Source organism: Nomascus leucogenys, chromosome 8, assembly GCF_006542625.1.
Source record: "Nomascus leucogenys isolate Asia chromosome 8, Asia_NLE_v1, whole genome shotgun sequence".
NCBI classification, from domain to species: Eukaryota; Metazoa; Chordata; class Mammalia; order Primates; family Hylobatidae; genus Nomascus; species Nomascus leucogenys.
In genome coordinates this window covers 51,635,537-51,660,128 of record NC_044388.1, presented here as the reverse complement: position 1 = coordinate 51,660,128, position 24,592 = coordinate 51,635,537, and the positions used below count along the sequence as shown (strand labels likewise).

Genomic DNA, 24,592 nt, shown 5'->3' with positions numbered 1-24,592 from the left:
CTAGAAAGAGAAAACACATTGATACAGCCACTCCTGAAATACTGCAGGCCCCGAGTCCCTCACAGCCACGTGCAGCTGGGAAATGCTCAGAAAGAGGATGGGGTTGTAGGGAGAGAAGAAAGCTCTAATCTCCATGCCTCTCTTCAGACAGGTGCTGCAAATGCAGACGAGTCACTCAGGCCTCTCCCAGTCTCTCCACCAGACCTGGGGTTCCGAAGGGCAGGCCCCACCTCAGCAGCCTCCCTGGAACTTGTTGGAGAGGCAGCTCCTGGGCCGCACCCAGCCCTCCTGACCCAGAAAGCCAGGATTTGGAGCCAGCTGTCTGCAGGAACAGGCCCTGCAGGTGCTCCGCACTGCTTAAGAACCTCTGCCCTACACAGAAGAGGGTTTCTGGTATTTTGATTTTTAAAAAAAAAAATTTTTAAACACAAAAAATGGCCGGGAGTGGTGGCTCACGCCTGTAATCCCAGCACTTTGGGAGGCCAAGACAGGTGGATCACAAGGTCAGGAGATCGAGACCATCCTGGCTAACACGGTGAAACTCCCGTCTCTAGTAAAAATACAAAAAATTAGCCGGGCGTGGTGGGCACCTGTAGTCCCAGCTACTAGGGAGGCTGAGGCAGGAGAATGGTGTGAACCCGGGAGGCAGAGCGTGCAATGAGCAGAGATCACGCCACTGCACTCCAGCCTGGACGACAGAGCAAGACTCCATCTCAAAAACACACACACACACACACACACACAAAATAAAGTATTTAAAATAAAATATTAAAGTTCTCCTTCAGCACCACCCCACCCCAAACAGTTCCACTTCCCTCCCTCCTACATTTCCATGCATTTGCATATATGCGTATACACACAAACATATTCGTGTGTGCACAGGCACGCATATGGACACACATGTAATTTTCTACTGAATGTAAGTTTTTGTCCCTTTCTACAGAATCAATAAAAAATGGCTGAGGGCACATTGGGCCAACTGCAAAAATCAAGCAGAGTCATATACCTGGAATCTGAAAGCCGATATCCTGAAAATACGTGAGCAAGAAGGCTAAGGCAGTTGGATGTTGCCTGCCCCACTGCGCGGTGGCCGCCTCCTTTAGCCTCACCCACACGCAGGGCCAGTGCAGAACTACTCACCCCTGGAGAGACACTGACCCGCCCCCATCTCAACATATGGTAACCAGGTACTTAGCCCCATCACCAAAAGGCAGAAGGGTGGTGTAGTGAGGCTGAGGAGCACCAGGCCACCTGCACCATTACTAAAGGCCGATTTAGAACACGTGTCACAGGATCTCATCTGGGCAGCAGTTCTGTCCTTTCAGTTACTGCCGTCTGAGCTATGGTCCCACCAAGAACCCAGAGAGGCAGTGTGGCTCGGGGGCACAGGCGCAGGCCCTACCATGGCCTGGAAACCTCTTCCAGCTTTGTTTGGAAATTGAGGAAAAGGGAGAGCCCAGGACCACAAAAGCCTGTTTTTCATCAGCTGTACAAGGCTGTGTGGTTTTTAGGGCTGGAAAGATCTTGGGTATTAATTAACTGAGTGTCCTTACAAGGCAGCCAACGCACCTATGAGAAAGCAAGAAGGAGGCAAGCACAGCCTCTGTCTGAGGACAGCTGCTGAATTGTATGGCATGTGTTTATGTCTCGGTAAAGCTATTTTTTAATTAAAAAAAAAAAAGGAATGTGTCTGGACAAAGAGCTGTTCGGTTATTCCAAGAGCGGGTGTTTAAAGAACAGCTTACAACAGTACTTAGCACAGAGCCTCCCACCAGTGTGCTGGGTGCAGTGTGCCCCCGACGCAGACAGCTGTGCCCAGTGATCTGCTCTGCCCTGCGGGCAGTGAGGAAGCCTCCTAGGCATCCCCCACCATTAGGGACCAACCTCATCCTTTCCTAGCTGCGTTAGGCAGGCTGGGACCACTCATATAGAGGGTGATCTGAAGGCAGGCAGTGTGGCAGGAAGCTGGGGTTCACCAAGGCTAGCTAGGAGGAGCCTATAAGTCACACCCTGCCCCATCCCAGGGGCAGGAACCTCCCCTTTACCCCAAGGGGGCCCCCTGGGATTCCAAATGCTCTAACTGCAGAGACCGGACTTCCGGGAAACAACGCTGTGTCTGGAGGCACTGAGCCCCTCAGAGCCAAGCTGTGCCCTCCAGGGCCATAGGAGGTTGGGTCCCCTTGGCCACACCAACTCCTGCGATGCTTCCAGAGCTACTGAGAACCCACCAGGCCTTCTCTTTCCCTACCTGCTTTCATCTCTCATGTAAGATACTGATTCAGAACACCTCTCCCTTTTCGTTATAGTGCATTAATAGTGCATTGTCAACTTTAGGGCCCAGACCCAGGCTCGAGACCACTGGCACAGCACAGGACTTTGCTGGAAAACCCCTTCTTCGTCTGAGCTGTGCAGCGCCAGTCCCTTCAGAGATGCTGGAAGCCACAGCACACCCTTGACTTGTTGAGATACTGAGAACCCCTCTTTTTTGCATATAGATACTAGGCCTCCATCTCGCAGATATTCTGGAGACTAATTTACCTTATTGATATAAAAGTTATTCACGGCCTGCCAGACAAGCTCACACAAGCTCACACCACCTTCTCTACTGGAGTGTGTCTCGGCAACCCCACCCAGCTTTCTGAACACCTTCCTGAGCCTTCTCCCGCCAGGCATGGGCACACAGTAACCTGTTCCATGTAAGTGTGCTACCCCTTACACAGTCACAAACACAAAGTGACACACAGACACAAAAGGGGGCTTTTACTTTCATGTGGCTCAGAAAAAAGAAACACGAAGAGGGAAGGATGGCAAGTGGGAAGTCGGGGCAAAAGCTAAGCAGGAATTCTATCTTCTTTGCAACTTTTCTGTAAATTTTAAATTACTTCCTAGTTAAAAATTACCAAAGTAACTTACAAGTCAGGTCTCTACCTCCAAGGGAGAGAAAAAGAATACTGCGAGTTCCTGAAATGCTGACCTGTGCCCTCCCTGACCTCTGTCCTATCCACACACTGTCATGGGCCTGCTAGTGACACTCCACCCTGCCCTGCCTTCCCCCTGGGCCACGTGCCATGCTATTCGTGTGCATTTACCTCAGTGTGACTGACACAGAGGTTCCTGCTTGTCAGGCACCAGGTCCTTCTCTGCCTGAGACACAGAGAAGACTCCAGAGCTGAAGCAGCTGAGCCTGCTGGAGAATGCCAGGCCTGGGCAGGACAGGCATCCTGTGCACACTGGCCACAGGCGCTGGGGCTGGGGGTTGCAGAGCACATGGAATCCTTACCTGGCCCACAGGAAGTGTGTTGGGGTGTGGGAGGAGTGAAGCCTTCAGCCTCATGACCTTTGCTTAATCCCCGCTCTACGCCACACAGGCCAGGCCAGTCTTCCCTCCGAGCCCCGAAGGGCGTCACACTGAGTGAGGACAGTCCTTCCCTGCACAGAGGTGACACCTGCTCCACCAGCTGCACTGACTCCTCCTAAGGCCGGGGAGGCTACCTTGAGCCACCGCCCACAGGGGCTGTGGGCACTTCTCCCTCTCTTCTCCCAGGAGGAGGTGATGCACTTACGGAAGGAACTAAATCAGCTCATGGACTCAAGGACACACCCAAGGACAAGGTGGGAGTCCTTTGGGAACAGGCCAGCCCTGGGACGGTGGTGACAGGCGAGCATGGAATGTGCCCCTTAAATAAGACCCAATGTGCAAAGGTCTGTGCTTCCCAGCAGCAATGAGGTGATGGTTCTTAGCATAAAGATGCTTTACTTCCGAAGGGACTTGCTTCGTGGTTCCATTAAAGAGTGGGGCTACCACCTGGCTGGCCATGCAGCACCAGCTGTGGGTACGTACCTAGGCGCTGGGCAAGGCCAGTAGAGGTCGTGTCGGAAGTGTCTCCAAGGAGGGAGGTAGACACGGGGATGGAGTCCTAAAAGAAAAGCAAAGGGCACACTGCAGCTTCTCCACCCCCCGCAGGCCAGCCACACTTCTGGCTTCGGGGCTTCTGATTCTTCACGAGGATGGCAGTGGCAGGTTCAGAGAGGACAGGCACAGGTGCCAAGGGAAAGAGGGGGTGGCGTCTGTCAACCAAGTAGGTGGACCCCATGTCACATACGAGGTCAGCAGAGTTGGGAAAGATGAGGCTAGAACCACAGTGCTGTTAATAAGTTCTAGGACCAGTTTCACACGAAGGGCTCGTTTTAGTGTCTGAAACTCCAAAGCATGCTGAAGGGCAACATTACAACCAAAGGGGAAGCAAACAAGATCATTAAGGCCACAGCAAGAAGAAAGTGACTCACAGTCTGGGCACCTGTGCCCTGGTGCCTCACGCCCCACAGCTGCTGGCTCAGAGGCAGGACGCCTAATCTCCTCATCTCAGCCTGTGAGGGAGCATGCTGCTCCAGCCCCTGCAGGCTCCTCAGGGTCAATGAGTACCCTGTGACTTTGATACAAAGGACACCAGCCACCAGCATTCAAATAGGGAAAATAACAACTTCTGAACATGCTTAGCCAACCTCATTTCAGACAAGAAGCAATAAGGTGAAACAAGCAGTACAAATGATGCTCAGATCAACAAATGGGCCCTTCGGAGATGTGAGAGTAACCTGCTCCCAACTACTTTGGGAGTAATCTCTCACCATTAACAATGTCTAGCTAGTCCCACAATCCCAGCACTTTGGGAGGCTGTGGAGGGAGGACTGCTTGAGACCAGCCTGGGCAATGAAGTAAGACCCTGTCTCTATATTTTTATTAAAAAATAATAAAAAAAAAAAGTAAAAAAGTCTAGCTTAAAAGGAAAAAAAAAAAAAAACACTTATTTGTAATATGGCCAAAATTGCTTTTATCAAAATAGCAGATTTCTAGGAGAAGCAGCCGGCTACAGAGGTCTGAGAATCTTGGAAAGTGGCAAGGTTTATAGAGGTACAGAGACTTTGGGGTTTGGTCCCCCTGCCACCCCAGCTGTCCTGGTGGGGACAAGTGAACTGAACAAACAGCTACTGTGTGCCGGACAGTAGGGCAGGACACAGACCACAGGCGCTGCTCATCTCCTAAAGGTTCAAAGCCACTTCCACAAAAGACAGTAAAAGGCAGATCAAAAAACATGGGAGAAGAATGAAAGCATTTACTGTATGCTTCTTCACTAAACCCGATACAAAAATACCATCTTAATGAGCCTGCTGTTTACAGATTCCTCAAGTTCAACATTTAGCTGCATGGTAATAGTATTTACAGTTAAACCTTCTAGAAAAAAAAAAAAATCTACTTTACCTAGGGTGGCCTTTTTCTACCAAAAGTAAAATATAAAGCCCCATCGTGTTACCCTTAATAGTTCATTACTTCTAAAATCACACTAGGACTGTGGTCTCCCAGCAGATGCATGCCCAGAGAGTTTTGCTGCAGCTGAGGCACCACCTTCTTCTACTCCTAGAAGCCGGGCAGGGGGGTCCAAAAATCCCTGAGCAGGCAGGCGCCCAGGTCCCAGGCCAGCTTCCCTCAAGCTGGTAGGACTCAGTGTCACTAGTCCTGTAGCCTCTCTGGGCACCAAAAATCCCTGCTCAACCCAAGGTCAGCCAGCTCTGGGTTGTGTGGTGTCTGTTCTCTAGTCTTACACGTGGGAGTTTAGGGAAGCGGGAGGGAGGAGACCTCACAGACTGCCTGGTACCATTCTCCACACGTGGGCTGGCAAAATTCCTGAGAGGGGCCAGATAGTAACTAGTTCAGGCTTCATGGATTACAAAGTCCCTATTACAACTGCTCAGCCCTGCCACCAAGGTACAAGAGCTCCACAGACTCTACCTGCATGGACGGTAAATGGAGGGCCGGCCCACGGGTCACAGGTGGACGGTAGATGGAGGGCCGGCTCACGGGCCACAGGAACCTTGGGCTTCCTGCCTTAAGCTAAGGCCTGCACCTCTTTTCCCCAGCTGGCTCAGCCCTCTGCCCCTGGAGAGAACATCCAGGCACACTGTGGCTAGTGAGGGACTGGACTTCTGAGAGGTCAGGTAACTCAATCAATCCCCTGTTCCTTCTCCTGCCTGGCCTCGCTGGAGGGGCACTTTCCAGATGAAAAAATACACCCCACTGGGAGCTGTGACCACCATGGGATCGGGTGACCAAAACCACCCACAGGAGGAGCCTACTTCTCCCAAACTTACCAGCCCAAACCAGTACTGCACAAAGGGGCACAAGGCAGCGACACCATATCTGACCAGGGCCCAACGCCCTGCCCACTATGCCTTGGGATAAGGAGAGAATGCGAGGTGGCAGAGAGCACACAGCCCCACCCATCACCCCCGGTCCCCCAGGCCTCTTCCGCTGCCGCCTGCTAACAGGTCCACTGCCAGGACCCTCCAGAAAAGAAAAAAGGAAACACCGAGGAAAAGTAAATCGAGAAACGAATCCACATACCATCTCCTTCCCGAGGCCTTTCCAGGTGCTGCTGTGCACAACTAAAGGGCTCGCCCATGACTTCCCACCCCCAGCACCCTCAGTCATCACTGGCTTCAGAACGGTCTCGCTGAGAGGGCCTCACTCATTCATTCCACAGGGACTTAGAGAGCGGTGCATCAGGAGCTAGAGATACACACGCTCACCCTGGGCAAGCAGACAAACCTCACCGTGAAACACTCAACGGCTGAGACAGGGAGCTGACGTGGCTGGGAGGCCAGCACTGCCCAGCACGAGGACAGGCAGGAGCTCTAAGAGGTAACAGAGCCCAAAAGTCACTGGAGTCTTTGAGAGCTGAGTTCACCTCGTGAAAGATTTTGAGCAGAGAAATGAAAATATCCAACTTCAGTCTTAAAACTATCATTCTGTTGCCCTGATTACAAGGCACTGTTGTGGCTTGAATTGTGTCTCCCCAAAAAATATGTTGAAGTCCTAATCTCTGGGTACCTAATGAATGTGACCTTGTTTGGAAACAGGGTCTCTGCAGATGTAATTAAGATGTAATTTAGGCCAGGCCAGGTGCGGCGGCTCATGCCTGTAATCCCGGCACTTTAGGATAAAGATTAACATAAAGATTATTTCCGAAGGGACCTGCTTCCTTTTGGGAGGCCAAGGCAGGTGGATCACGAGGTCAGAAGTTCGAGATCAGCCTGGCCAACATAATGAAACCTCAGCTCTACTAAAAATACAAAAATTAGCCCGGCGTGATGGCTTGCACTTGTAATCCCAGCTACTGGGGAAGGTGAGGCAGAACTGCTTGAACCCGGGAGGCGGAGGTTGCCGTAAGCCGAGATCACGCCATTGCACTCCAGCCTGGGCGACAGAGCAAGACTGCTTTAAAAAAAAAAAAAAAAAAAAAAAAAAAAAAAAAAAAAAGATACAACTTAAGACAAGGTTATACTGGAGTAGGGTGGGCCCGTAATCCAACATCACTGATGTCCTTATGAGAAAAGAGTCGGGCTCACTGAGGAAGGAGGATCATCACTTGAGGCCAGGAGTTCAAGAACAGCCTGGGCAAAATAGTGAGACCCCCATGTCTACAAAAAAAAACAATTAGCCAGGTATGGTAGCACATGTCTGTAGTCCTAGCTACTCGGGAGGCTGAGGAAGGAGGATCACTTGAGCCGAGGAGTTTGAGGTGACAGTGAGCTATAATAATGCCACTGTACCCCAGCCTGGGTGACAGTGAGAGACCTTGTCTACAGAACTTTGAGAATAAACTGTTGTTTTAAGCCACGCGGTCTGTGGCACTTTTTTACAGTAGCCTCCGGAAACCAGGGGAAACCAGGTGGCGTAGGGTGAAGGAAGTGAAGGCGGCTTGGGTTTTGTCTGCTTTGACTGGCGGCAGTGCCTAGGGACTCACCGCCTGGAGTGCTGAGAAAGAGGAGTGTGAAGAAAGAGGAATCAAAGACGACTGCGAGGCTCCGAGCGCACAGCCAGGACGATGGAGCTGCCATCACAGCGCCAGGCAGGCGGAGAAGGGGGCAGGTTTGGGGAAGACAGCCTGATGTGTGCCTAGTGCGAAATGCCAGAGACATCCAGAGGAGACGCAGGAGTCCCCCAAAAATTATCAGTGTGCTCAAAATCCAGATGGCAGGAGAGCTACAAGGTAGACGCGTCCCCCAGCGCGCGTGTAGCGAGGAGAGGCCCAGGACATTCTCACCTACAGAGACCAGTGCGGGACGCAGCTACGGGGCGGCAGGACAGGGAGAGGGGCTCGGCGCCGCGCGCAGCTCCCGAGGTGGTGCAGGCCCTGGCGCCCGCGAGTTCCCGAAGACATCCCACGAGAGGGCTTCGCGGGAGTCGGGCGCCCTGTGGACCCAAGAGAAGCCTGGGGGGCGGCAGCTCGGGCAAGCCCCGCGCCCCTGCGCCCCCGCCCCGCCGCCCGCACCCTCAGCCGCCAGGCACTCACGTAGCGGCTGCACATGGCCACGGCGAGGTTGCGCAGGTGCGGCGTGGCCCCCACCCACAGGAACAGCGAGTCCGTCAGCCGCATGACGTGGAAGTGGACCAGCTGCTCCCACAGCCTCGCGCTGAAGTTGTGCAGGGAGACGTCCCCGCCGGCGGCGGCAACCAGTCCCTCCATGCCGCCCCACGGCTACCGGCCCACGGCGCCAGACCCGGGTCCTCACCGCTGCCGGCTCGGCCAGACCCGATGGAGCGAGCACCGAGAGACCGAGAGCGCTTTCGCTTTCGGCCCCGGAGGGGCGGGGACAAGGGGCGTGGTCGGGGAGGGGCGATCCCGGGCTTGGGTTGGGGGCGTGGTCGAGGCGGGGCGGCGACAGGCCCTGGGCGGAGCAACTGTCCCAGGCTGTCCTGCTGGCTTCTCCTGCACTCCAGTACCTCTCTGGACGCGCTGGGAAAACCCGCTTTAGTCGCAGAGTGCGACAGTGACCTCTAGGAGCCCACGGGCGCCCAGCAGAACTCGCCCTCGCTTTGTTTTCCCCCACACCCTAATTATTATTGACGCGGGGCATTCAAGGGCTGAAGCCAGCCGCACCGTCCTCCCAGGCCACGACACTTCGCTCTACAGACATTCACTTTTAATTAGTTCTTTAAGCACTCTGAGAATGGCCACCTCCCGTCCCACCTCCTCCTCCTAGCAGCCCTTTAACTCCAAGGAGGCTTCGACTGTACCTAGCCCTAATTAAGAATGGCAACGGTACTGGGGGAACGCCTTTAGAAAGGAAAATTGTGTCAACTAAGTTGGCGGGAGGATGGGCAGGCACCCTTTTGGACGCCGAGCCCCGAGCTGCAATCATGTACATGGCCTAGGGCTACCCCCTTAACCTCTCTGAGACTCAGTTTCCTCATCTGCAAAATGCAAATAAGAACAGGTGCCTTTCCGAGACGTGAAAGGATCTCAAGAGCTTCATGGGAAGCACCAAGAATCATCCCATTGCCATACCTATGGAGAGACCCCTTAATTTAAGCACTTTGGGACATTACGATTACAATTACGGAGTTGAAAAAAGAAAGCCTTCAACGGGTTGAGAAGGTGGTAAAACAGCCTATTTTGTCAGATGCGAGAAGGTGGTAAAAGAAAACAGCCTATTTTGTCAGATGCTGTTACAACTGACTTTAGGGATTTAACTTGGAACTACAAAAGATCTGCTTTTTAAATCTCTAACGGATCTAAGTTGACTAAATTGAAATTTAAGAGGGCATTTTCCATAGTTTCGTTCTATTCGCTAATTATCGATGATTCAATAATACAGTTAATTTTCAGGTCAATATTTTAACACCTTTTGTTAAAATGTAATTAACATACAATAACTGCACGCATATAGTATACAAATTGAAGTCTTGACACGTTATAGCCAGTAAAATCATCACAACCCACAGAGTGAATGCGTCCAGTACCCCTCCTGCCCTCAGTAATCACTCCTGCCCCCAACCACTGATCTGCTTCCAGCCACACAGATTAGTTTGCATTTTCCAGAGTTTTTTTATCAGTGGAATCACACAGTATGTATTGTTTTTTGTCCGGCTTCTTTCCTTCATCATAATTATCTTGGGTTCATCTGCGTGTCAATGGTTTGTGTCTTTGTATTGCTAAGCAGTGTTCCATTGTATGGCTACACCTAGTTGTTTTATCCCTTTACATTGTGACCTGAGACCCTTCATCAGCTAAGACGACCCGAAGATTAAGGAAACAAAGTTACCGACCAGTGGAGAGTTCAAGGCCTGGCTGGCGTGGCAAATTTCTAAATCTGGATTGTAAGGATGGTTTCGCTGGTTATACACGTCACAAAACCTCAATGTTCCTCTCTCTCCAGCTTTGCTCTGTCACTGCTGGGGAAACACACAGGCAGAGTCACAGCCAGTCATGCCCAACATCAGCGGCCCCGGAACACTGCCCTGCAGTCCCTAGACAGCGTCCTCTCACTCTCCTTGACTATGCTCCCCAAACCCTGAGCTGACCCAAACCCAAGTTCAGCAGATGCCCTTGCTTCTGATGTTAAGAAAATAGAGTTGACAAAGCCAGATTTTCCCACCTCCTTGTCCCTCTCCTAAAACGCTTATCTTCATCGGACCCTACCTTTCCTTCTGCTCGCTCTGTGACAGTGAAAGATAAAGATGTCCCTCCTTGTACTGAAGGTCAATCCATCCACCTGTGCTCTGACCCTGTCCTTTCACGTCCTCAGGAACCTCCCTCATCTGTGATGTGTCTCCAAAGAGCCTGCACGTGCCACCTAGGTCCACTTCAAAAAAAACACTCGTCCCAATTGCTAGAAATCCTACCTTCTGCCGTGGCCTCCTTCAGAGCTTGCACACCCACCCCGGGGCAGCCCACATCCAATAACTGGTGGAGGTAGACTATGAAAGCCAGGCCAGTTTGGCCCAGTGCAGGACAACTCACAACTCTGATGGGCCATTTTGGTTCCAGAGTTCCCATGGAGTCAGCCAACCATGCCTACTGCAAGGGCGATATTCACCTTCCACCATCAAAAGAGATCAAGGATGGATAGTGGGGCGGCTGAATGTTGTCACCCCCAAAAAATATTATGATGCCTTGCTCAGTTCCTGGGCCTGGAACCCAACAACTGGAGAGATGACCAGGTCCCCTGCACCACCATGTGCCGTAACAATTGCCCCAGCTGTTCCCCAGATGACCAACTGAGCGAGTGGCTGGCCACACATCACAGAAGAGAAAGATGCAAACATTTGAAGGGTTAGAGCTGGAATTGAGATCTGAGGACCTGAAGTGTCATCACAGTCCTTGAGTGGGGAGCCATCCATACAGGAACAAAATATAAATGGAGTCCTCGCCAAAGGTCCACTGGGTCTGTGGACCCATCGGGGGTCATTTCCCCGGTCCTCAAATGTATAACTGGGATATATATACCTAGAAATTGGCCCAGCACCCACACTGGATCTGTGGCCTATAGGGTACGAGCTATCATAATGGAGAAAGCCAAATGGAAGCTTCTAAAATTATTGCCCTTCCCCCAGCCAAGCATGCAAGTCAAAACTTTGCATCCTGGGGAGGATGGTGAAAATTAGTGCCACCCTTCAAGAGTCAAAGGATGCAGTGGTGGTAGACTTTGTATCTCTATTTAATTCAGTCAAGTCCTGGAAAATGGCAATTGACTTCTACAAACCCAACCAAGAAACAATCCCACTTGTGGCTGCCACAGCAGATGTGGGATCTTTGCTAGAGTGGTGTGGTAAGGCCTCAGGTACATGGTATGTGACCAAACATGCAGCAAATGTGTTTTCTATCCCAATCAGGAAAGAGGAAGAGAAACAGTTTGCATTCACATGAGATGGACAACATTCATTTACAAGTTTTGCCCACGATTCTAATCTCTGCGCTGTCAGTAAAAATTGGGACTGTCCAGACATTCCACAGAATATCACATTGATGCATTTGCCATTGCCACCTGTTTTACGAATACCCCTTCTTCAGTTCATGCTTTTGGCCAGAGGGGATCTCATACAAATCGCTTAAGGCAGTCTGTGGGTGCAGGCTACAAATGGATGACAGCGGCACTTCTGCCTCAGGCAGTGGGTCTGGGTATCCATTTCATGTAAATGAGCAGTAGCCCACGGTTGGAGTCTATACACTCATGGGCAGTGGGGAATGACTTGGCCGGGCTGGTCAGGTACCTTTGGGGAGAAAAAAAGATGATAGATGTGGTGGTCTGGGAAGGGGCATGTGGCTGGAGTGTCCGTAAAGTGTGAAAATCCTTGTGTCATGTTATCACTCAGCAAACAACACCCACCACAGGAAAGATTAAGCAACCACTTAGAATGACTCGGCCAGTGGCTGTTAGCCTCATCCACCACTATCCCAGGATGGGCACGACAGACCCATAAAACACCTATGGGGACAAAGAACCCAAAAGCATGGAATTCCTACCAGGGTTGATTTTGCTCCTGCTGCCACGAAACATCCTACTTCCACCAGAGAGCTCACGTAAGGCCTCAGTAGGACTCTACTCCTCAGAATGACCACATGGCAGCAAATTGGTGATGTTGGGCTCCTATGCAGTCATCACCTTCTTAGGAACAGAAGCATATTCCAGGTGTGAGTTTGTTCCCGTGCAGAACATCCGATAGCACCACAGCACCATTATCCCCGTGCTCCCACATGGGAGTGGGCTAAGGTCATGTGATCCATGGCCACATCATATGCTCTGCAGCTGCCACCCAATGAGGGCACAGCTGAAGCACCAGCTCAGATATTAACTTACAAGGATGGGGAATCATCCTCCAGGATCTTGTGTGCATCCTGAATTAAAGTATTTTCTAAGGTCCCACTGCATCCAGAATTGGATTGTTGCTCTGACTCCACTTAGCCACGGATGCTGGTGGTGAGCGTTACAGTTCTTAAAGGCATGTCTGGAGTTCGTTCCTTCTGATGTTCAGAGGTGGTCCACAACCTCTACCTTCTGGTGAGTTCAGTGGTTTTGTGGCTTCTGGAACAAAGCTGCAGACCTTCACAGTGAGTGTTACAGCTTTGAAAGCTCCACCTCGGGAGCTACTCATTTCTCTCAGTGAGTTCCGGGTCTCACAGCCCTCATGAGTAAAACCAATAAACCTTTCTCAGCGACCATTACAGCTCATAAGAGCACTACAGAGCCAACAAATAACCAGCAGCAAAATTTATCACAAAATACGTAAGCACACAAATCACTATACGTCAAACACAGATCTTCATATGTTACCACCCACGGCCAGGGCGGCCTGCTTTTATTCCCTTACCTGACCCCACCCACATCCTGCTGATTGGCCCATTTTACAGAGAGCTGATTGGTCCATTTTACAGAGAGCTGATTGGTCCATTTTACAGAGAGCTGATTGGCCCATTTTACAGAAAACTGATTGGTCTGCTTTACAGAGAGTAGATTGGTCCGTTTTGACAGGGTGCTGATTGGTGCGTTTACAATCCCTGAACTAGACACAGAGTTCTGATTGGTGTATTTACAATCCTTTAGCTAGACAAAAAAGTTCTCCAAGTCCCCACCAGATGACCTAAACACAGAGCGATCGGTGTATATATAATTCTCCGCCTAGACATAAAAGGTCTCCAAGTCCCCACCCAATTCAGGAGCCCAGCTGACTTCCTTGAATGGATCCCCTGCCAGGACCACAGGCGGAGCTGCCAGTCACAGCTTGCACTGTTTAGCCTTCCCGCGGTGGATGGGACCGGTCGCCACGGAGCAGGGGGCGGCGCTTGCCCGGGAGGCTGTGGCCGCACGGGAGTGCACCACGGGGGTGCTTGGGCCTGGCAGGTTTGCAGGTCTTGAGCTTTGCTCTGCGGGGAGGCGGCTGAGGCCCGGTGAAAATTCGAGCGCGGCGCGGGCGGCCGGCAGCGCTGGGGGAACCGGGGCCCCCTCCGCAGCTGTTGGCCGGGGTGCTAAGTCATTCATTGCCCGGGGCCGGTGGCGCCGGCCGGCTGCTCCGAGTGCGGGGCCTGCCAAGCCCGCGCCCACCCGGAACTCGCGCTGGCGGTTCCCGCCCGCGCCTGTCCGTCCACGATTCCCTGCAAGCAGAGTCGGCTCCAGCCTAGGCCAGCCCCAGAGAGGGGCTCCCATAGTGCAGCGGCGGGCTGAAGGGCTCCTCAAGCGCGGCCAGAGAGGACGTCGAGGCTGAAGAGGCACCGAGAGCAAGCGAGGGCTGGTAGCAGGTTGTCACCTCTCACTATGTCCCCAGTGAAAAGACTGCATGAATCAAGGAACCAAGGAGTGGAAGCAAGAATGGCTGTCACTTCCAACAGTCCACTGAGGAGAGTGGGCTTCCTAAACCTGCGCCTGTGGACTGCAGGATTAGAACCCGCATATCCCAAAGGGAGAACACTTCCGCCTGAGACACAGCGAGACCCCCACTAAGCAATAAACCATGGCTGCTGCCGGGCACTTTGGGCTCCTCGGTGAGTTGAGAAGAGTCACCATCCTGGCAAGGGAGATCCACCCTGGTCATCAGTAGGAAGAGGGCTGTTGACGCTCTGTGGGCGGAGCAAGGAAGGTATTCGGTACCCAGCTGATCTACTTGGGCGCCACAGGGGACTCCCTCGCCCAACTGTGACAGTAAATGGAGGAAACAGCAACTCCAGCCTGGGAAGGGCAGATCCCCTTGCCAGGGAAGAATTGTCGCCCAGCTGCTGGGAGCACAGAGCCTTGAAGTGTCATCCGCCATAGGGATTTCTTGAGCTACTGAGAACTGCCTTGCCCAAGGTCCTTCCTGTGGGGACTTTCTGATGAAGACAACGGATTAAAGACATGGCCACTTGGGCCCAATGTACGTGGTGAACTCTGACAGCCATTTTCACCCTTTCTGGCTGATTTTGTTCCTCAACTAATCTCTAAAGTATGAATCTGTGGCTAGCATTGCCCTCAGAGCCACAGGCACACCCAGCTGCCTGCAGGCGTTCCCACCTGTTTCACAGCCTCTCGACGCACCCACACTGAGCTCTTCTTCCCTTCCCCTCCCTTGGTCCTATCCCCAGGGCAGCTTCCCTGGCTATGTTCCGGGCAGTGGTGCACATACCAGACGCACCCATTTCCCAACCGTAAACATGAGACTCTTCCCAGTTACTGCAGCGGCGCTGCCTGCTCACATCCACAGTGGCCTGCCCTGCTGCTGTGACATTCTAATGTTTCCTTGCTTCTTGTTTCACTGGCTTCCAATTTTTCTTTCTCACTATTGCCAGAGAGATCTATTGAACCAATATGTCTGATGATGCTACGCCCTCTAATAAAAATTGTTTGGTGATGTGTAGCCCAAACACCTTTGCAGACACACCAGGCCCCTCACCTAGCTGCTGGTCGCCTTCGTGTCTGTCCCTGATGTCACGCTCAGGCAGTAACTCCACAGTTCAGTATCTGCCCCGTACACCACCACACACGGCGCCATTGGGCCTGGGCCTGCCCTGCCTTACCTGCCTGAGAGACTTCCTCTTCAGGTTCACCCCATCACCACCCCTCAGGGAAGCCTTCCCTGGCTCCAGGCAGGCTGGCGGCAGCTTCTCTTGACCCTCATTTTTACCTCCTATAGAGCAGTCATTGTATGCAATGTAAAATAAGATATATTTTATGTGATGGTCTTTCTGCATACCCACCTTCCTCTCAGGAAGCTCCTAAGGATAGCGACAGGGCCTTTCCTCTGCAGTGCAGTGCACAGCCTTGGACCCTGCATGTAAGGCAGATAGCAGAAGTTGATTGAATGGTTGAGTGAGAGACAACACAGAAGGGCCTCACTGCAGGCCTCATCAGGGTCTTAGGCTCTAGTCCTAGCTCCACCACTAATTATCTCTATACCTTTATTCTAGGTCTCTGTTATCTTAGCTGTAAATTGAGACGATTGGCTTAGATCGTCTCTAAGGCGCCTTCCCGAGCTAATACCCTGTGAAGATCAGATAAGAGAGCCGAATGGTAACGGGAGCCCTTCACTGCCGCCCATGTCATTCTGCAGGGGGCCACTAGGTGGCAGGTGGGAAGGAAGCGGGCAGGTTGAGAGCTGCTTTTGCTTTCAGAAAGCGATGGCAGTTATTCGATTCTTGCTCCTGCAAGATCACTCGGCCAGGACAGTTTTATTCTCCAGGTTCTGCACTTGCAGAACGCTCAGAGGAAGCACGGGGCTCCTGGTCCCCGGGTAGTTCACAGCCCATAAATGCAAAACCGCCCAGCAGCAGAAGGCGAAAGAGGCTGCGTCGAAGAGAAAAAGCAAGGTTTCCTAGGGTGTTTGATTCACCCCCTCCTCTTTCTGTGACCAGGTTAGATTGTGAGCCTTTGTCTGGCATGAATTTCATTAAGAACAAAGATTCAAAGATGATGGATAAGAAAACCGCTCCGTCACCAGCTGGGCAAGGTGGCTCACATCTGTAATCCCAGTGCTTTGGGAGGCCGAGGTGGGAGGACTACATAAAGTCAGGAGTTGGAGGTCAGCCTGGGCACATAGTGAGACCTTGTCTCTACAAAAAATGAAAAATTAGCCAGGCGTAGTGGTGTGCACCTGTAGACCCAGCTACTTTGGAGGCTGAGGTGGGAGGATCACTTGAGTCCAGGAGTTCCAGGCTGCAGTGAGCTATGATTGTACCACTGCACTCCAGCCTGGGTGATAGAATGAGATCCTGTCTCAAAACAACAACAAAAATCTTCCTTTGATCATACATTCACTCTGATTATCTCCCCGTATCTCTGCTTGTCTCTACAGCAAAACTCCTGGAAAAAGGCTTCATGTGTTCTGTCTTCAATTCCTCTCTTCCCTTGCTCTTGTGAACGCGCTTCTTTCCTGACATTTCACTAAACTGCTTCCACCAAGGTCACCACGCCACATCTTAGTCTCTTCCTTGCTCAACGGGCAGCATTTGATTTCCAGGGCGCTCCTCTGTCTTGGTGCCTCGTCCCTCCAGGTCCCTCCTTCTCAGGCTCCTTGGCTGGTTGTTCCTCATAGTCCCGCCTGTGCTGCAGAAGCATCCAGCATCCTGTTCTCTCCAGCTCCCAGCCCATGGCTTAATTCCTTCTGCACGCAGATGACTCCCACACTGTTTTCTCTGGAGCCAACCTCTCGCCTGAGCTCCAATGCATACGGTCAGCTGCCTACTCAGCATCTCCATCAGAACCTCCAACTTACTGTGCGGTTTCCCTCCAAGCCTGCTTTCCCACAGCCTTCCCCATCTTAGAAAGCAGCACCCGCATTCTTCCAGGTGTGGGTCCCAGCTGTCCCCACTCACCCTTCACAAGCACAGACAAAACACTTTGGCCAGCAGCAGCCATTTCCCAGCACACAAAAGAAGAAGCCTTGCCCAAGTTCTGATGTCATCAGGCCCTGGTTCAAAAGGAAAAATAGGATAATCCTGTTTGGTCCAGAGGAAAAAGGCTTAAAGTGGATGGAAACAAGTTAAGCCTCACATCACTGTGATTCACAGGCAGAATCAACCAGGATGAGATTTTTCTGTAACTCTTCCTAAAATGTCAGTACAGTTTTCTTAACCGAGCAAGTGTCAATACAGCCCTGCCCTACCCAGAGGACAGCTCTGGCCTTAGACCTTGGGCAACCCCATGAAGGGCATTAGGGAGGCACCCTGTCTTCACTCCACCTGACCCTTGCTGCTGTGGAGGCAGGGGCAGCAGGAGCCCAAATTTTATCTTCCCCAACCCTGCCCCTGCGGTGTAGGGCCAGCCCTGGGCTGCAGCTCAGGAGGAACCATGAGTGATGAATAGAAAGATTCCTCCCCATCAGGCTGGGCCTGGGGGGCAGCCCAGCTTTTTTACCCACTTGCTTCAGGGAAGGGCAGTAACAAGATGGCAGATTAAGCACAGCAAAGCAGAAAAGACGTTTCCAGCATGAGAGCAGTTGGGTAGTTGGTCCTCACCTTGCTGACCCTTTCTTCCAGCAGCTTTTCCATGCACTGAGCTCCGAGCACACTATTGAGTACTTGATTGGATCTCCAGGCACAGACAGCTTGTTGCAGAGACGAGACCAGCAAACACAGAATGAAAATCAACAATAGAAGACAGAGCACGAAACACCACACAGTTCAGGAGTAAGAAGGGGCTGAGCCAGGCTGGTCAGGTAGCTGGGCCTGGGATGTCAGGGTGAGTTAGGCTAGAGGAAGAGAAGAGGGTGTGCTGGGCAGGGGAAACGGGTGAGCAGTGCCCTAGGGCAGCATGGGACGGGGGGGTAGAGTAGCCTAGTGGGGTAAGAGTCAGGTCCTATGTTTGAAGAGCCTCACAGAAATCCCAGGAAAGCCAAACATGGCGGCATACACCTGTAGTCCCAGCTCCTCAGGGGGCTCAGGTGGGAGGATCGATTGAGCCCAGGAGTCAGAGGCTGCAGGGAGCTATGATCCCGCCACTGCACTCCAGCCTGGGCAACAGAGTGAGACCCTGTCTCTAAATAAATTAATTAAATAAAATAAAAATAAAATACAAATCCTGAGGCAGCAGGTATTATGACTCATTTTTCTTTTTTTCTTTTTTTTTTTTTTGAGATGGAGTTTAGCTCTTGTTGCCCAGGCTGGAGTGCAATGCTTGATGTCGGCTCGCTGCAACCTCCGCCTCCTGGGTTCAAGCAATTCTCCTGCCTCAGCCTCCCTAGTAGCTGGGATTACAGCCATGCCTGGCTAATTTTGTACTTTTAGTAGAGACGGGGTTTCGCCATGTTGGTCAGGCTAGTCTCGAACTCCTGACCTCAGGTGATGCACCCGCCTCAGCCTCCCAAAGTGCTAGGATTGCAGGCGTCAGTCACCGCACCCAGCCATGACTCACTTTTCAAAAGAGGAACTGAACACTGAATAAATGAAGAGTCCACAAGGCACTTAGTCGCTGAGGATGGAGCTGAGGCTTGGATCCTGGACCACCTTCCCGCACCCCTTACCAGGTGAAAGAGTGAGGATCCCAGGCAGGGATGGAGGGTGAGGATCCATGAGGAGCTATGGAGTGCTGAACCGAGGACCTGAATTTAAGTGAACACACAGGCTTCCAGGCAAGGTCAGGCAGCATGCACACAGTGGCGAGGAGTGTGGCCACCACCTCTCCCAAGTCAGCTCCAAACAGCCACACAGGCCCTGCAGGTAGACAGCAGTCCTGGGGCCATGTCACCAAAGCCAGTGGGAACTGTTCCACCTGCTTGCTCTGGGTTTCTTATCCCAGATCTCAAAATCTCTAGCACAACCCCAAGGTCTAGTGTTTCCATTAAAATGTGGGTCTCAATGTGATTTTATTTTGTGACTGTTAATGCTTTTTAGCTAAACGAATTCACGCATATGGGAAGGGGGAATCCCTCCCCAGATGGTGTGTACCCTCATTTGGGTTGGAAAATGTGTGGTTGCACATATGTGTGATTGTGGCGGGGGCTACCTGACAGTTCTGGAACAAACGCATGATCAGTGGGGCACAGTGAGACTCCCAGAGGATGGGCAAAGACACAACTCTGCCGTCCCACGAAAGAGAATTTATATCCTGGGTCCAATCACGCCTAGTGAAAGAGCACCTTGTCTTCCGGGTAAAGCTTCTGATGTTTTACTAAAATCCTCAGCCTGACTTCCGAGCGTTGTGCCTAAGATACGCAATCATGGAGGCTGGCAGAACAAAAGGCTGTTTCTCTCCCCCTCTCTCCTGCTGAAACGGATCATGTGATGCAGAAGCAGATTCATCTGCAAGGCCCCGTGTGGGTGGGAGGGGCAGGTGGGCTGCTCGTTGAGCTCGCCTTGGGGTTTTGCTGAGAACGTCAAAGCCCTTTTCCCGCACCGGTGGCCGGACTCTGCATGAGTCACCGCCTGTCTGCAAGCCCAGAGCTCGCACCCCCGCGCCGTCCCACAGGCTGTGACCCTCCAGCCAGCCGTAGACGGCTCTGCTTTGGCACAAAGGAGGGCTTCTTATCCAGGAATATGGCTGCCCGGGAGGGGCGACTTCTGTGCTTGTTTTTCCTTCCTGGCACTGAAAACAAGCACATCCACCCAACAAATAAAAACGCGGTCAATGAAAGCAGCTGTGTTTCAAGGGGAGACACGGAGCAAGCCAAGCAATAAATGAAAAGACCCAGTGACAAAATGCCTATTCATCGGGTTCACTCGGCAAACATTTACTGAAGCATCTGTGTGCCAGGCACTGTCCTGAGTGCTGGGAAGACACAAAGATGCCCTTGAGAACGATGACCCCCGCCTCGCCCTCCGCTGGAACCGGGAGGCAGACACACACGTAAATACGACACAGTTAACCATCCACGGTTCACAGCATCTAAAGGAACCAGGAGTGCAGGGGATGCTTATGGAATGTCCGATAACACGGGTGAATCTCACAAAAAGAATGTACACGGAGTACATACTGTCGGATTCTATTTCTATCAAGTCCTGAAGCCTGCAGAATTAACACCTACTGCTGGAGGGCAAGGCAGTAGCTGCTTGTTGGGGTAGGAGATGAGGAGAACACCCAGTGGGCCTCTGGAATGCTGAACACCTGTGGTCACGGCACTTTTTTTTTTTTTTTTCAAATTAAGACAGGGTCTCACTCTGTTGTCCAGGCTAGAGTGCAGTGGTGTGATCATAGCTCACCACAGCCTTGACCTGCTGGGCTCAAGTAATCCTCCCACCTCAGCCTCCCAAGTGGCTGCAACTGTAAGTACATGCCACCACGCCTGGCTAATTTTGTTTATTTTTCGTAAAGACAAAGTCTCACTATGCTCCCAGGCTTATCCCCAACTCCTGAGCTCAAGCCAGCCACCAGCCTCAGCCTCCCAAAGTGCTGGGATTACAGGAGTGAGCCACCACGCCAGGCCCAGATGAACAGGTGAGAGACACAAGCAGCTCTGGGAACTGCAAGGTGATCAGAAGAAGGGGGCAAGACTGAGCACAAAGGCGGGGGAGCACAGGATGGAGCAGGTTAGGAAGCTGGTACAGGAATCAGGACAGTGATGCCAAGGTAAGGAAGGCATCGGGGGTACACGAAAAGGCAGAACTAAATTCAGCAAAATGCTCCCAGTTGACCAGATCCTATGGAAAAACCCTCAGCTAAACGCCTGAGGCGCCCACTTACAAAGGCAATCTTACCTTATAAAGAGAGGGAATTCTGACACAGGCCACAGCATGGATGAACCTTGAGGACATTTGCTAAGTGAGAGACAAAAAAGGACAAATACTGTATGAGTCCACTCATAGGCAGTGGCTAGAGTAATTAAATTAAAAAAAACCAGAAAGTAGAATGGGAGTGGCCAAGGGCTGTGGGAACGTCGAGTTGGTGTTTAATGGGGACAGAGTTTTAGTTTGGGGAGATGAAAAGTTCTGGAATGGATGGTGGTGACAGTTGCACCCCCATGCTTCATGCCACTGAACTGTGCACTTAGAAATGGTTAACATGGCAAATTTTATGCTATGTGGTTTTTATCACAATGAAAATTTTAAAAATTTAAAAATTTGGGGCCGGGCGCAGTCAATCACGCCCAGTACTCTGGGAGCCAGGGGTGGGCAGATCGCTTGAGGCCAGGAGTTCGAGACCAGCCTGGCCAACATGGTGAAACCCTGTGCCTACTAAAAATACAAAATTTAGCTGGGCATGGTGGCGGACGCCTGTAATCCCAGCTACTTGGGAGGCCGAAGCAGGAGAATCGCTTGAACCTGGGAGGTGGAAGTTGCAGTGAGCCAAGATCACACCACTGCACTGCAGTCTGGGTGACAGAGCAACACTCCATCTCAAAAAAATAAATAAAAACATAAAAAAGTAAATAAATAAAAAGCAACCCTGGCCTGGAAGGTCAGTCATCTTAGGTATATTTTTAACCAAGAAGTCCCATCACCCTAATTGGGTTCTATATACTTTGCTGCCCAAACCATAACAGATCCTCCTCCAATAACCCAAAATAATTCACAAATTGTTACTGACTCTACAAAGATCTTATTTTATAATTTTCCAGTCTCATGAATCAATTGTATTTCCAAGAGCCCTGCTGGGTAAGTAGCCCAATTTCTGAACACTCCTCTCCTGAAGTTGCTGCTAAGAACCCACCATCCCCAGCTCCACAGCACGGTAGGAACCATGACTTAGCCATTGCCTCCTCTATGCCTAGTACTATCCTATGCCCTTCTTTAAACCATTTCTATCCCTCGCAGCAACCCCACGAGGAAGATATTATTTCAAAGTCAGGCTGAGGAGGCCAAACATCAGACCGGTTGTGTAACTTGCCCCCGGGCCCATGCAGTGGGTTGAGAGTGAAACCAGGATTCCTGGCATAAAGTCTGTGCTTTTCCCACTCACTCCACGTAGCCCCTAGTGCTTTCTTCCACGGCGATGGCATGAAGTGCAGATCCTTCTTCTCAGTCCTGACTCCTAGACTTTTCCCTCCAACCCCCAAGGTGATGGGATAAAGAGATAGGGCCTTTGGGAAGTTAGCGCTCTTATTAAAAAGGCCCCAGGCTGGGTGCGATAGCTCACGCCTGTAATCCCAGCACTTTGGGAGGCTGAGACAGGTAGATCACCTGAGGTCAGGAGTTCGAGACGAGCCTGGAAAACATGGTGAATCCCCGTCTCTACCAAAAATACAAAAATTAGCTGGGCATGGTAGCACACACCTATAGTCCCAGCTGCTTGGAAGGCTGAGGCAGGAGAATCTCCTGAACCCAGGAGGTGGAGGTTGCAGTGAGCCAAGGTTGCAGTGAGCCAAGATTACATCATTGCACTCTAGCCTGGGTGACAGAGCAAGACTCCATCTCCAAAAAAAAAAAAAAAAAAAAAAAAAAAAAATTTAAAAGGCCCCAGAGAGCTGCTTTCTCCTTCAGCCACATCACATGAGGACACAACAACAAGGTGCCATGAAGCAAAGAGCCCTCACCAGACATGGAATCTGCTGGCGCCTTGATCTTGGACTTCCCAGCCTCCAGAACTATCAGCAATCAATTTCTGTTGTTTATAAATTCCCCAGTCTAAGATACTTTGTTATAGCAGCCTAAATGGACTAAGACAGTCACCCATTATGTAATATAACACTGATGACAATTGTTCTGATCACTGGGCACCTACCCTGTGTCAAAAACTGCATTATGAGCTTTAGGTGTTGACATTAACCATATTGGGAGGTATTAATATACCTTGTTTCCACCTTTTTTTAGTGTGCCATTTGATTCCAAATGCTATGCTCTTCCCACTTGGCTCTTCTGTTTTGTTTGTGCAATCAGGGTTTGTCTCGGAAGTGTGTATTTAAGGTTCTCTCTAGGTTAGAGAGAATGTGGCAGCATGCCTGACGATGTCACCCACTGCTTCTGTTATACCCTGCCCGGCTTACCCCTTCCCTCTGGGCCTTTTATAGGACCTTGTGTTTAGTCCAACAACAACAATACCATCAACACCCATAAACAAAATACCTCTGCATATAATACAACGCACTTGCTTACTTGCTGACTGAAAGAGCTCCCACAGCCTCCCAGGTGCTACCCTGCACCTGGAGCAAAGCCCATTTGAGGCTGAAGAATGAGTAGGTCACCACCTGAATCCTGCCCTCCAGCCAGCTCTCTTCATCATGGAAATTCTTGGAGCAGAGTGGAAGGGAACCTGAAAGGAGAGATGGCACCTTCACTGATTCCTCCTTTATCTTTCCAGACTTCATGGCTGAGACAGAGCTGAGAGCAGAGAAAACAGGCTCATAAAATCCTGGCAGAATCTTTCCATTCTAATAGGTAGGTTGGGGTGTGGTGGCTCACACCTGTAATCCTAGCCCTTTGGGAGGCTGAGGCAGGAGGACCACTTGAGCTCAGGAGTTCAAGACCAGCCTGGGCAACATAGTGAGACCCTGTCTCTACAAAAAATAATAAAAAAAAAAAATTGGCCAGGCATCATGGCATGCACCTGTAGTCCCAGCTATTCGGAAGGCTGAGGTGGGAGGATCACTTGAGGCCAGCAGGTTGAGGCTGCAGTGGGTTGAGATGGCATCACTGTGGGCAACAGTGGGAGACCCTATCTCAAAAACCAAACAAACAAACTCTAATCGCTGTTAAAGTTAAATGATCTACAATTTGGCTTTACACTAAGGTAAACTGTCTTCTCACAGCTGGAAATGAAAATTCCCTATAGTAGTTGGAGGCTCCTGGCCCCCAGCCTCCCAACCTACCACACTCCAGCCTTGTCTATGCCCTGCCATGAACACTTTTCTAGAAGAGACCCCTTCTGCCGCCCCACATTTGCCACAGTGGGCTCCTCAAAGTGCTCATCCAGGAGACTGAAGATTCCAAGTTTCCAGCCCAGAGACTGGAGCCAACAGAATCCCTTTTCCAGGACTTAGCATTTGGGACTCACAGAGATTTCCTCTCCCTCAGTGGGTGACTGGGCTATAACAGTGGGCTTCAAAGTGAAGCTAGCAGACTGGGGACATGACGTTGGAGGGGTGCAGAGTCATGAATAACTGTCAAGGATTGGTTTCCAGATCTAAAACTGACACCTACACTCTTTCCTATACAGACATGCTCTACTGGCGAGTGTTCTGGTTCTGAGAGCTTGTCTTTCTTTATCAACTGCCCTTTCAAGCTCAAGCTTCCCCTACTGCACAGAAGAAATGCAAGCCTCTTCCCTTCTGGAATCGCACCATGGGCACTACTCCAGAGAGTGGAAACTCTCTGACACCAAACAAGGGACAATTCAAGAATAAATGGCACCTGAGTTCCCAGGAGGGCAAAGCAGAGTGAGAAAAGAATTAGTGAGTGATGTGGAAAGGACAACATCCTTT

At 51.2% G+C, this 24,592-nt stretch overlaps 1 protein-coding gene and 1 long non-coding RNA gene across 3 annotated transcripts in view; one reads left to right on the top strand and one right to left on the bottom strand.

Moving 5' to 3' along the window:
• PSMG4 (proteasome assembly chaperone 4) overlaps positions 1-8,645 on the bottom strand; it is a 44,884-nt gene extending 36,239 nt beyond the window's left edge. The window contains exons 1-2 of one of the 2 annotated variants that reach the window (XM_003272210.3): positions 8,349-8,645; positions 3,842-3,917 (exon numbers count right to left, since the gene is read on the bottom strand). In XM_003272210.3, the coding sequence (XP_003272258.1) occupies positions 3,842-3,917; positions 8,349-8,522 (250 nt within the window). In that variant the 5' untranslated portion in view covers positions 8,523-8,645. The remainder of the gene's footprint in view (positions 1-3,841; positions 3,918-8,348) is intronic. The other variant, XM_030817250.1, reaches the window with a different exon arrangement.
• Positions 15-21,400, top strand: LOC115836340. The gene is made up of 3 exons (XR_004031338.1): positions 15-491; positions 1,218-1,221; positions 21,352-21,400. It is a non-coding gene; the product is annotated as an uncharacterized LOC115836340 (long non-coding RNA).
• The last annotated feature ends 3,192 nt before the right edge of the window (positions 21,401-24,592 follow it).